The sequence below is a fragment of the Haliotis asinina genome, chromosome 1 (assembly GCF_037392515.1).
Source record: "Haliotis asinina isolate JCU_RB_2024 chromosome 1, JCU_Hal_asi_v2, whole genome shotgun sequence".
Classification (NCBI taxonomy): Eukaryota; Metazoa; Mollusca; class Gastropoda; order Lepetellida; family Haliotidae; genus Haliotis; species Haliotis asinina.
The window spans coordinates 89,377,193-89,391,530 of NC_090280.1; the positions used below are offsets into that span (position 1 = coordinate 89,377,193).

The 14,338-nt window shown below is 37.6% G+C and overlaps 1 protein-coding gene across 3 annotated transcripts in view; it reads right to left on the minus strand.

Annotated features, from left to right (window-relative positions):
* LOC137254777 (P2X purinoceptor 4-like) overlaps positions 1 to 14,338 on the minus strand; it is a 120,336-nt gene that overhangs the window by 46,875 nt on the left and 59,123 nt on the right. For 2 of the 3 annotated variants that reach the window (XM_067792552.1, XM_067792553.1), the window contains exons 7-8: positions 10,407 to 10,554; positions 5,575 to 5,705 (exon numbers count right to left, since the gene is read on the minus strand). In XM_067792552.1, the coding sequence (XP_067648653.1) occupies positions 5,575 to 5,705; positions 10,407 to 10,554 (279 nt within the window). Of the gene's footprint in view, positions 1 to 5,574; positions 5,706 to 9,560; positions 9,709 to 10,406; positions 10,555 to 14,338 lie in introns of all 3 variants that reach the window. The other variant, XM_067792551.1, reaches the window with a different exon arrangement.

A 14,338-nucleotide genomic window follows, 5' to 3' on the forward strand; every position in this document is an offset into this window, starting at 1 on the left:
GCAATGATAAATTTCCTCATGTTAATGTTCCTAACATAAATTTTTCCTGATACAAAATGCTTCCTCTGAAAGCTCTTGATTGTAAATGTTGCTGACTCTAAGTATTCCTGTTTTAAATGCAACTATACAAGTATCACATGATAAAAAGGAGACGAAGATGGAAGACATGAACCTGTACTCCTATTGTATGTTAATAAACCCTAAAATACTTCTGTTAACTGTTATGAACATTCATCAAACACAACTGCATATCTGATCATTTGCACACAGAAAACTGTAAATCGAACATGTCGGAATCAGTGACACCATTCAACACAAGTTGGAATCAGTGACACCTTTCACCACAATATTACATCAAGCCCTATCCATTCTATCATCGGCTTATCTAGTAACAGTTAGTAGGTAAGACCAAAACTTTCCTTGTATTCTTGGAAAAATAAACTCCAGAGTAATTGCTTGATTAGCCCATCAAAGACTATAGAAGGGTTCACAACAGAGTTTAGGAAATAACAGCCAATAAGTTTCAATGTACTCAAGGTCGACAACATTGATGGAACAGAACCAACTCAAGATGGAAAGGATGACATTCAGGTTTAATCATCTGCTTCTGAACCAGTCAGGACAATATCTCACAGCCAGACATACTCATCGTGAACTTCAACACGATATCTCGATACATTTGTCACCATATTGCTCCTTGAAATTCACTGTGTATTTTCCAATTTCCAGGTCCTGAAACACTCACAGGTGAGTGAAGAGTTGAACCATGAAATCATTCAAGAGTCGACATTTCAATTTGAATAAGGATCAGACACCTTTTCGAAGATTATGTGTTCTTCTGTTTGAGACACACCAGGAGAAATAAGATGTATTGCCTTTCAAGGACATTCAGAAGTGGAAGCATAAGTAAAGCCAGATTCATGGATATCAACTTCTTTATTGTGGGCAACACAATGTTTCAGAGTGTATGCTTGCTCCTTCATCAGGTGAATTGTGGGTCAGTACCAACGGGGCTATATATACAGAGGCGCTACAAAGAAAACATGTTGCCAGTAATGAACTAAAACAGCATGGTAATAGGCTTGATGGGATACAGCACAAATAGGAAGAGGCCAGTGGTTCCCTAAAATAACAGAAGGACAGTGATGCACTAAAATAATGATGGGGTAAAAAAAAAAGAAGCATCGCCATTCATGAATAAGTGTATGGATATGGATATATCAGGTGAATGAATGGCAATGGATGAATGTGTGTCACCACATCCATCAATCATCCATCAATCCATTCATCCATCACACCCATTGCTCAAAAATCATCTATCATCCAGAGACACATCATCACCCATCATCTATCCTCCCATCCATCCACCCACCCACATATCCATACACATATTCATCCATCCACCCACCCACACATTCATCCACACCAAACCCACCACCAGAAATCCATCCATCCATCCCTTTGTTTCAACACTTGAACTTTGATGTCGCAATGAACTACACAACACCCAGACAATGATGTGTTGGTAGTAACATGTGATAAGAAGCAGCCTACCAACCTACTCTGCTACCGTCCCTACAGTGCACCAATCTCTGAACAATGGGCAATCCCTACAAGTTCCTTTAGGGTGTTTACTTGGTCTCCCAACTTAAAATTCTATGAAGTCTATCAGTGCTATAATTACCCTTACATCAGAGACTTGGTCTCAGTTTCACACAGGGCACTAATCATAACGTCTAGCTTTGAATGACTCATACCTCAAGCGCACTGTACCTCCCTGGGAGTATACCAAGTGACATTTCCTAAAGCCCTGATCATGTTGTTTAGTTGTCTTGACGTGACATTGGGCAATATATATATAAGGTCATTCTGACTCGAATGCAGACTCTGTCCAGCTCAGAGAATTAATGCAAAGTTCACGTCTCATCACACTGCTTTTGTAGATATGCATGCCCACGATAAGTTTCAAATTTGGGCGAATCATTCGTGTAAATGTAAGTGATTATTTTGTTTCATTGCTGTTTATAACTACACTGGGCAATATTCCAGAAAGATGTTGACATGACTACACTTTGCCATTTAGAAATGTAACACTGAGGGTGTGGATTATAATGTATCCCAGATGGGACTATAAAGCTCAACAAAAGTATTAGATTCTGTAATTTTCTGAGAAAGCGTAATGCCAAATATACTCAGGAAAAAAATAAGGGATCATATGAAAGCTCAAGTGTTCCTTTTTTATCTTCTAGGTTTCTCACAAGCATTGTATTGCACAGTATGTGAGTAAACCTGGAAAAAAAAGAAGGAACATTTGTGCTTTCATGTGATCCCTAATTTATTCCCCTTAGTATATAATGTGTTACATGTGACAACTTCTAAATAGCATTGTGTATTCATAGCTTTCGGCTGTGGGAGTCTTGACAATTGATGCTTATCTGAGGGGTACACAAAGTCTTTGGAGGACTACCAGTTGTCTGACTTTCATGTTAGTGGAAGTCTTAGTAGCTGAGTGGGTTAGATGGCTGGCTTTGTATGCTGGCGACTATGTGCCTGCCTATGAGAGTGTGGTTTCTACTATCTCGTACTCGCAAATATAACATGTGTTATAGACATTTGCTGCCTGAAAATAATCAAACCTGGACATGACAATCCAATGATCCAGTGAACTGATGAAAGGGTCTCATATGACAGCGAAATGTTGGGTTTGAAAGGATTAAAAAGAAAATTTATTCATTATTGATCTCCTGGTCAAAAATAATTCTGTTCTGTAATTTTCAGTACCCCAAATAATCAAAGGCCCAAGTTCACCACCTGACTAATCAGCACAGCAAGTTATATTAAATAGCTTTGGAGTTGTGCTCCGGAAATGAGCACTACCCTGATTTCTAACTTGTCCTAATGAATCATAAAAAAAATATAAAACAAAATATTCCAGGTAACGAATGGCACTACACTTACTTGCATAGAAAGTTTCAAGAAAGAATATTCAACAATACAGGTGTTGCATCCTGGAAATGGGAGGAAAAAGACAACCAGAGGGGTATAAAATAAGTGTGTACAGAATTATCCAGCCAAGAATATTTATACCTTTTTTCCGACAGAGACAGAGAGTAGGCTGGCAAGGGAGGAAACTCTAATCACATTCTGCAACTACTATGGGTGCAACATATGTCATATTTGGGATTTCACTTTCTTAGTAAAGTACTAACTCAATACTACTTTTTTGGTTGAGTCCCGACCCTCACTCAGTCAGGCACCTAATCGCCAACACAGAAAGTAAGCCGCCTAACCTGCTCATCCACCTCGACTTCCACATGGAAAGTGAAAGTGAAAGTAAAATCCCAAATATGACATATGTTGCATCTGACCACTTTCTAAATTTGCATTGTGTAATCATACTATGGGTGCAGGTAAGCCTTTTCAGGCCTAAGGCTGCCCTGAAATCAACCAACCACTCACCCACCCAACCTACCCACCTCTAACCACTACTCTTCAACTCACTGGATACTGTATTACAGAACAACTATGACTGTCGTAGGTCACTGAGTACAGTTTTATGCTACTTCAGCAATATTCCAACAATATCACATTGGGGGGCATCAGAAAAGGGCTTTGTATATTGTGCCCATAAGGGGAATCAAACCCAGGCTTTCTGAGTGACGAGCTAATGCTTTAACCACTAGGCTACCCAAAAGTCTATGTTAATGTATGAGAATTACCATCACCTACGACTAAGAGCATTTCATAGCACAACATGGACAGTCCAGATAAAAAGGGTTCCTTTGTAAAGCACTTCTTAAGATTCACTTCACATCTGTGCAGTGTCTTCATTTTTAGTGCAAGTCACGATTTGTCTTGAGACAGTTTTCATTAACCCTTGCTCTTTCCTACTAAAGCTACTCAAGGAAAGAAAGATACATTAATTCGAGAGCGTGAGACAATCTAATGTTCATCTCATCACTTGTACCCTGTGCACTTTAGTGTTGATTGTTGTTTGACTGTTCAGTAATTACTGAAGGTTTAATGTAGATGTAAGTGGATTTTCTTTCGGTAGTTTGGGAACTGGTAATATATACCTGGAAAGTACTACTCTTCACTCACCGCAGGATTTACTGTTATTCAAAGCTGCGCTACACAGCCTAGTCAGGATAAATTGTTATTTTATTAAACAAAGATTATTCATCAAAAGTTAATATTTTGATGATTTATATTATTGATGCAAAAAACAACTTCCTCCTTCCTATTTGTCCTGTTATCAGCCAATAGAAATCACCCTCAGTGAGTGTGAGTGAGTGAGTGAGTGAGTCAGTCAGTTTAGTTCTAGCTGCTTCATCAATACTCCAGCAATATCATGGCAGGAGGATACCAGAAATGAACTTGACACATAGTACACACGTGTCGAGTCTAAGCCAGGTCTTTAGCCAAATGAGTGAACTTTTTCCCCACTAGGCTACCACAACGCCTTCAAATCACCCTCATGAAGCCATCACATTTGTATAACTATGTAAGCATTGATTGAGATCTTTTTCAATTCCCATTTGGGAATTTGTACTTAATTTGCTCCAGGCATCAGAAGAATATTGGAATCTAAGCAGCTATAGATAATTCCTTGTAGTGGAGAGGTTTGTCCTAGTTTTACGTGGTGATCAGTTTGGAATGTGAAGGAATGGAAAGTGTGTACACCACACAACCATGAATGTACACATGATGTATGGGCCATTAAAGACACATACACATTTATCATATGAAGGCTTGAGTAATGGATTGGATAAAAAAAACCTTCTCTGTTAAAAACTGCTATCATGGTTTAACCTCACAAGTACATACTGGCTTTGCTTTTAATAGTCAAACTGACCTAAGGAAAAAATGCATTCGTGCCTGAAGTCTAAAGCACAACCTGATTATGGTTTCTTGTTTGACCTCACATGGCAATTGAAGAAATTCACAAGCATAGATAAGGAACACTTTCATGTTTAACCTCACAAGCACAAGCAAGTAATGCTTTCCAGATAAATCTCACAAGCACAATCATGTCTGTAAAGAAACGCTTTCATGGTTAACCTCACAAACAATCAAACAATGCTTTCATGATTAACCTCATAAGTAATAGTAAAACACATCCATTTTCAAGTAAAGGATTTATTGTTATTGTTATATCAATTATATAGCACCTTGCATGTATCTAAATAGTTGCTCACTGGATGCTGTAATCAGAATCTGATTATTATCACTCTGGATAACCCTAGCTGCCTTGAATGTTAATGGTCACATGACCCATCTCACCGGGTACCCATTTTCTGCTAGACGAACAGGAGAAATTTTGAACAAACTCACTTGCTTTGGGTGAGACCACTTGCCTAAGGTGAGGCTGGACTGACGTCCTATAAACACTCACTAGTCAAGCTGACAAACACGATCACCCATCCAAGTACCCTCTGAACTTGATAGTGCTTAACTTAAACTGATTCTTGACCTGTGCTCTACACATATGACCACACACCAACACAAGCAAGTAATGTTTTAAGGGGCAAGCTATGAAGTTCTTAATTGATACTGACATCTATTTGACCTTACCTGAAATTATATCCTTTGGAAACTTTATAATCATCACTATCCAGTCTCCGAAAGCTGTACTCTGGGACACAGTCATCCACGCTGTAGTCAAGGTTACAGTCCCAGTTTATAACAATCTGTATCACACCACCCTGTAACAAGGTATAGAAGCTGCTATAACATGGGCAGTGATATATGATAATGAACAAATGAAATCATCATGTTTCAAGACAGATGAAGAGGATCACCTACTTCATCCACGATCAAGTCATGTCAATGCATCCAGATCTGTGTAAATATATTTTTTTTATATACAAAATGGACACTGATCACTGTCCTAAGACCATTATAATTCCCAAGTCCTTTACAATATGTTTATCACAGACTTTCTGTATGTAAACCCTGACAAGGTGGCACAAAGCCATTACAATATTCCATTAATCCTCAAATGCAGCTTCAGCAGAACTATGTAAAGCTGATATAAACAGACAATGCTGTTCATATTTCTTGTTCTTTTGGAGGCCTTGGGCACTTCTTCCCAAAATATCTGTTTCAGAAAAATTTCCATTTCAGTTTTATGAAATTCAATAATTAACTGCACTAATGGATTTCATAACAAAATTGCTCAGAGAAAAACATACTGAAGGAAAGAAATAAGGGATCACATGAAAGCACAAGTGTTCCCTTATTTGTTTCCAGATTGCTTCACAATGTATTCTATACACAGCTTGTGAAGAAGTGTTGGACAAAAATAAATCTTGTCCTTTCATGTGTTCCTTTATTTTTTTCTCTCAGTATTTTATTGTGTTTCTTGAAACAGTGGTTGTAAAAGATAGTAGCATCTGACAAAACAGGAATTTTACATAGTTGAACCCATAAACGAAATGATATCATCTCGCTAAAAATGTGGACAAAATCACTTTACATTAATACATACAATAAAATAAAGCACAAACATTAAACAATCCCTGCAATTTGTAAAATTAAAAAAAGCCCGAAAACAGTCCGGTGCAAAGGTTAGAATAAAACACACTTTTTGCAAACTCTAATAAAGAACACATAGCATCAGAAACTGTGACAAAAAAGCACTCCATCTCAACTATAAAAAAGAACACATTACACTTTATCAAAAACACTCACTCGTCACTGAATATAAGAACATTATCCTCAATTTGAAAAAACACAGATTTGAAACTTTGAAAAATCAATAACAAGAAAAATTTCATGGTCTGTGTAGCCCAAAATGGGTAGATGTATGACAAGTAGTATGCTTGATCATCACGTTGGGGAGTCCATTATTTTCTAAAAATACATCAACAAATTATCCTCTGGAAAATGAAGACATGAAAACAAAAAATAATTGAAGATTTGCAATGTGAAATAATTTGTGGATGGAATCTGACATGTTAAATGAAACTAAAATATTAATCAATACATGCTTGTGGGCACTGAGATGTTAATAATGGTTTTATATTGTAAAAGTAACAATTATTGTCAGTGAGTTCTGCAAGGAAAGATTTGACAGATTGTGAATTAGTTGAGCTTGTTTAAAATATTAGCTGTTGAAGTTTGTTGATGAAAAACAGTTTTCGGCCACAGTCAGAAAAAAAGCCTTCTCACCAATTCAGCCACGGTAGTTTCCAAACAGTATTGTGTATCTATAGCTTTGGACATGGGAGCTGTGTCAATTTACACTCATCACAGTTAGGTGCCTGAGTCGGGGGTGTGGGTTCAAATCCCAGAGGGGACAAACCAAACAAACTTACGATAATCTGTACTACACTGAGAAAGTGTAAACACAAGTATTACATGTATCACTGCTACTAATGAGAATAATAGTAATAAAAGGCAAACTATATTTTTATAATATTTCCAAACCACACAGAGCCTGTTCAAAGAGCCACATTAATAACTATGTCAAGGAATGAGTGTGAACACAGTTTCAATTCTCAACTTCTTATGGAGCATCCAGTCAAGGAGACACTTTAGGTCATCCTGCCAGGTACCCCTTTACTGCTGGGTGGACAGGAAATCCTGCCACAAACAAACTAGGCCTTGAAAAGCAGTTTAACTGTAACTTAAAGAGAATGCTTTATAGCTACAGAAAGCAAAATGTGATGTTGGATGGGTGCCTCAATGTTCATAAAGCTACGAGGGGATGTCAATAAGTCTTGAGCCTTGCATAGAAAAACACAAAATATTGGTATGAACCACATTTATTTTTCAACATAGTCCCCTCGTGAGTCAAGACACTTGTTCCATCTTTTCTGCCAGGCGCTGATGCCATCTCTGTAGAAGGCGCTATTTAGCAATCCCAGAAGACGGTCGCCATTACCTTCTGCACTGATTTGGAGGCTTTGAACTTTTTGGTCCTGGTAGAAGTGACATGTTTCCATTCCACGGATTCTTCTTTGCTCTCAGGATCATAGTGGTGGATCCAGGTTTCATCACAGGTTACTAGCCTAAAGTGAAAATCTTCTGGATTCTTGTTGTATCTGGATAGAATGGGGTTGCTTATGGTGACCCTTGTTTGCTACATTTCATCTGTAAGCATTCTTGGCACCCATCTTGCGCACGCCTTAGACATGACGAGATGTTCATGAAGAATTGTCTCGATGGATCCGTGTGAAATGCCTGTGGTCTCTTCTAACTCGTGGAGTGTGATTCGACGATTTTCCAGCACAAGTCTATGCACTCTGTCAATGTTTTCCTGGCTAGTGCTTGTTGTTGGGCGACCTGGACAGTGGTTATCTTCAAGACTATCTCTACCATGCTTAAATTCATTGCCCATCGTTTGATGGTATCAGATGAAGGGGAAGATTTCCCATAAACTGCTGAAAGCCTTTCTTCAATGTTCTTCACCGAGTTTCCTTCAAGAACTAAAAACTTAATTATTGCTCTATACTCAATTTTATTCATTTTCACAGCCGTGAGGGGGGTCTCTTTCTGTCAATGTGAGCTGTTCAATAACTTCTGAGAGTAGGATACCAAGACTTATATATCACATCAGCTACACCCCAAGGTTCAATGTCGTACCATAGGCTGTGACACATGGGTATGAAAAATGCTCAAGGCTCAAAACTTATTGACATCCCCTCGTATGAGAATGGGTATGGCGAAAAATGGTCGAAGATCATAACTGGTAGAATCCACGTACATGGTGAAGAAGGGACACAACTCCGAACATACTAGCACAAGAACAATCATGACGACGAAACTGACCGACTGACTGAGTTTCGTTTTATGCCGCTTTTAGCAATAATCCTGCAAAATCATTGCAGGGGACATCAAACAAGGTCTTCACACATTGTACCCATGTGGGTAATCTAACCCGGGTCTTCCATGTGACGAGGCAATGCTTTAACCAATAGGCTACCCACCTGCCCCATTGAGGACTAATAGGTAGATAAATATTAGCAAAAACACAAATCATCGCAGTTCCGTGCGTAGCATGCTCCAAGACACCAACATTCCATGCAATGAAAAGATTAACAACATGACAATCAGCTTGGATGCGAGTTCCATAACTGTTAGCACAATGCCTAAATCTGAAAAGTGAATTATTTCATTAAATAACTCTGCAAAAATTTCCCACATGCAAGATCTTAGAATGTAGTAAATGAGACCGATGTTCCTTGAAACAGTCAAATTCCCTGAATTCTACCCAAAACATTAACTCATAAGAGAAAAATTCAGATATGAGATACCCCTACAATATTTTTCCGCCTAAATCCTCAAACGACAGAAACAGAAATTCAATCAAGGGATTTTGAAATATTTTCAGTCATGGCGTTCTATGATTCAATACAAAACTATCTACCAATAAACTAAATAAGCAGCAATTTGGTTGAGTTTATCTAAGTTTTGAAAATTGAGAAATAGTTAAAAAAATATTGCACACAGTCAAAATGCAGATGGGAAATTTCTCAACATAAACATTCGCAAAACAGAAAAAGACACCATACTGTCATTGCAGGACACAATTTTGGCATGGAACTGATAATTACCGATAGCGCTAACACGGCGTAGTCTTGACTTGTGTATTTGACAATGTCAGCAAGTATGAATATTGGACAAAACTTATTAAGTGGGTCCGTAGGGGAGAATCGACAGTTCCCCAAGGCTTGGTCACTTTTGAAGCCAAGAATGTTCCTTCTGAAAGACAATATTTATAACGGTTACAGCAATGGTCACAATGTACTTCTACATGTCTCCTGAAGCATGAGATCTCAAAATGTATTGCAGGATTGTGGTTGATACAAGTTCCTGAATCAATTATCCTCCAAGTCTTGGTGTCAAAATTCAGAATAAAACATGCTTTTCTTATGAAACACGACAGATGCTTATAGTTATAATGAAAATAAAGATGAAGTTTTTACAGAATTTCAAGAATCATGCTCAACTCCACCTTCAATACAGTTTGAATCATTCTCATGCTTCAGATTTGTTCAGGTTTAGGAAAGAAGAATATTAAAAGAAATTCCAAAAAGTATATAAAAGTCCACAACAGAAATCAGCAAAAAGCATCACTACTGAAGTTCAGGGACACAAGACTCTTTCATATTGCTGCAATTAATCTGTCATACCATGTCCTTTTTTAATGTCAGCGTTTTTTAAAATCATGCCATGGCAGAATACCTACAGTAATATGAATGAAGTTTGTCATCCTTAACTTTTAGTGAGTAGTGCCTTTTCAGTCACAACATCAAAAAGTTTCACATTATTTCATCTTCAATATTCTTCTGACAGAAACCAGAACTAGTATGTCTGCATCTAAAACTGGTCAACTGGCTTCTGCTGGTTAACCCTAGACCAGACCAGTTACAACCAGATCAAACTGGTGGGACCAATACCTGTTTGGCAATGAGCGGATAGTCTTGTCCTGTGCTGTTGATAATACTCTCCAAGACAAATATGGGACAGAATTTGTCCACTGAGTCGGAGGGATTGTTTCTACACATCTGCAGATATGTGTCCGATGCATTGTCAGGCAAATTGCGTCTGGTTGAGAAGAAAAATAAATACAGAACAACTGATAAAATTCAAAATATGAATATAAAATTTGGTTAATATTTGATTTGCACAGCTACTTGTTAATTATAGTACTTTTCGTTGCAATGTAATGTCTTTGTTTTTTGTTTAGTGCCGCACTTAGCAATATTCCAGCTTTACGGTGGCAATTTGGAAATAAATGAGTCTGGACCGGACAATCCAGCGATCAACAGCAACAGCATCGAACCACTTTTTTTTACGATATGATGACATGTGTCAAGTCTGACTACCTTGCTGGATAAGTCACCTGGGTTGTTGAATACCATTTCTACTCTGGATCTTCACAAATTTGTAGTTAATTAGTTCAAGTCGCATCAACCATGATGTTAGTTGAGGAGGACCCAATTCCAAACAGCATAAGTGAATAATAAGTTTTACAGACACTCATTAACTCCTAAATTTTTATGTGTTTTGATTTAACTATCTTAAGTGGCATTAATACTTATGGTAGTTGAAAATCAAATTCCAAATAAATACTAAATATTTACATTTGAAAGTACTTTTGTTAATTTTTTGCTTTATTGAATTCATTAAATTTCGTGAACAATAACATGAGTGGCAATAAAACAGTACCAGCTGCATCATTACTGCATCATTACTGATAAGGATGCAGTAACAGACAATAATTTCATAATCAAAGGCAAATGCAGTAAATATTTGGGTCTGATTATTGGAAAGGCAAACCAGTGATTTACAAAATGATCTTAGGTACAATTCAACATAATAATTTAAGCAATTAGAGACTTAAATAAATGAATTTAATCACGTAAAATGATAAAAATAACGTAGGTCATACACTGAAACTAAGCGTTTAAACGTGTGGGTGGTGGAGTAGTAACTTAGTGCTGAAGACCCGCGTTCAATTCTGCACATGGGTACACCAAGTGAAGCCCATTTCTGGTGTGCACCACCATGATATTTCTGGAATATTGCTATAAGCAGGATGAAACTCACTCTTAACTGTGAGTGAATGAGTGAGTTTAGTTTTACGCCACACTCAGCAATATTCCAGCTATATGGCGGTGGTCTGTAAATAATTGAGTCTGGACCAGACAATCCAGTGACCAACAACATGAACATCGATCTGTGCAATTGGGAACCAATGAAATGTGTCAACCAAGTCTGCGAGCCTGACCACCCGATCCCGTTAGTCGCCTCTTACGACAAGCATAGTCGCCTTTTACGGCAAGCACGGGTTGCTGAAGGCCTATTCTACCCTGGTACCTTCACAGGTCCTCTTAACCATGAAGAGAATTGAGTGACACAAAGTACACACTGGTATGTTTTAGGTGTCCAAAACGTGTGACCACTGAGTTACCAAAAGCCAAATCTAGACACTGGTGTGTCTAAGACTGAAATACTAGTTTTTCACCAAATGTTTCTTAAGTCATTTAAGAAATGTTCCTTAAATCCAAGGTGTGGACATTCTGGTTCTTTTGACCTCTTGATCAATGATCATACTTTTCTGAAACGATCCAATCAGTGATTAAAATTAAAAGCAAAGAAGTATATCTTTTACAGATTTCCAAGAGGAACAACAGTTTCAAACCGGAGTGAGTAAGCTCAGCTGTATGCTGCTTTCAGCAATATTCCAGCAATATCATGACGGGGGACACCAGAAATGGGCTTCACACACTGTGCCCATGAGAATCAAACCTGGGTCTTAAGTGTGATGACCGAACACTTTTACCACTAGGCTACCCCTATCAGCCCTTGACACTGGAAGGGAAATTTTAATTTTCTTTTGAATGAGTTTGGTCTTGAATATTTTTCAAGTACCACTGTGAACAACAAAGTCTGCTTTCAAATGTTGAATTTTGTGTCACACTAGATGATTCCACACGAGTACTTTGTCAAAGCATTACTTTCTGTGAACACCACCTTAGCCAATGTTTTCTTGAGCATGACATCCTAGCACCAGAGTGGCCTTTTCATGGAAAACAAACTATGTTCTCCTAACAAGACAAGAAGAAATTATTGATGTTTCTGGACTGATCTTATGCTAATAACTGATTGACATGAAACTCTTTCTCTGTCCAAACCTTTACCAACATCTGTTAGAATACTTTTGGGAATAATCAGATAAGCTTATGAAGATATATTCTCTGTCACAGATTCTGTTATAATTTTGATTGATGATGTATCAGATGTGACCATGTGAGTGCATGTGATCAAATAAATGCAGCATGTACGTCACCAGAGGTGGACACATAATCCGTCCTCATCTTGTTATCCCTCATCCACAGTACCTCCAGTGGCCGATGTGGCAAGGCAAAAACATACTTGTTGGGAAAATTAAGTCAGAACATTCTTAGTTTGTCAAGGACTGTTTTCATGATTTGTTTGATCATATATACCAGATGCCATTGCACTGTTGCTCCTCAAACTGTACTTAAAAGATTATGTCAACTACAAAAGTCTGTATAAGCATGGGTTTATGGGCTTTTAGCAATATTCCAGTAATATTCCAGCAATATCACCATGGAAATAGGCTATACATAATGTACACATGGGGAAATGAGCTCAGGTCTTCAACACGGTGAACGAATCTTTTAACCACTACTGTACCAGAGTATGAAATAAGGACTGTCTGATTGCCTAAGATGGGCTAGATTTCTCAAGGAAGGTCTAAATTTCCAGCTAGCCAGCCTGATGGTCTGGTAAGAAGTTCAGATAATATGTTCCATACATCTGAGTAAATCTTAAAATCTATATTTTATATTGTGTGTTACATTGAGACTTGAAGTTACTGTTTAAACACTGAACAATCATATCGCAAGCTCAGTGCACTCTGTTGTCATATATTGTCACTAAAACAGCGACTAAACAAAAACTTCAGACGGAGCTATTTTCTTTGGATTGTCTAAATTTGGGCCCTGATGTCTAGCTTGGTTTATGGTTTCCTTCATACACTGATGTGCCCCTCCCTTGAAACCAGATTTTGAAACCTTCCCTGAACAGATGACAATTTTAGTGAGATAAGCCAAGATACAGAATATGTTTAAGAGCACCGATAATACAAGATCAAATTATATAAGATTGTAAAAAAAGGAATATTTATTCTCATTTCCACAGCTAACTAACACGTAGCATTTCTGAATTACATTTTGTAAAAGAAATGGTTGAGTAACGGCCATAAAGTTGTTTTTTTTCAGCATGGCTGCTTTGTCAGCCATCTTGAAACTTTTCTTTAAACAAATTGATGAGTGGTCACAAGGGAAACAAAATTGTAGTTTGTGATCAAGCACTTTTATGAGAAAATGTCAAAAATTTCCCTTTAGCTTTGCAGTGACAGCTTTCATGAAGAGTCTGTCATGATAAGCAGAAAAGACGTTTTTGTTCATTTTGGGGGTTCGCTTGTGATACAGTTCATTTGAAAAATGGTGTTAATGGTGCTATAATTTTGTTAATGGTGTTACAACATTTCAGAATTTTCAGACAGGATCTTAATATCTATCAATGTTCCAACAACACCATTTACAGAGGACATGGAATTTTCGTTCCAAGCTATTCCAAGACTTTCCTTCATGTATCTAATAAGGGTACATGAAAAGTTTGCAAAACTTCTTTCATCGTCTACTGGATGTACTTAAAGACTACAAAAGATTTCCTTTAGAAGTCTAATAGGTTTACTTCAAATGTTTGCCAAGATCTCTTTTAGGTATTTCTTTAAGACTTTCAGTATTTCCACTCGGGATGTACAAATTCACTAAAATCAATGTGAAGATTTTCT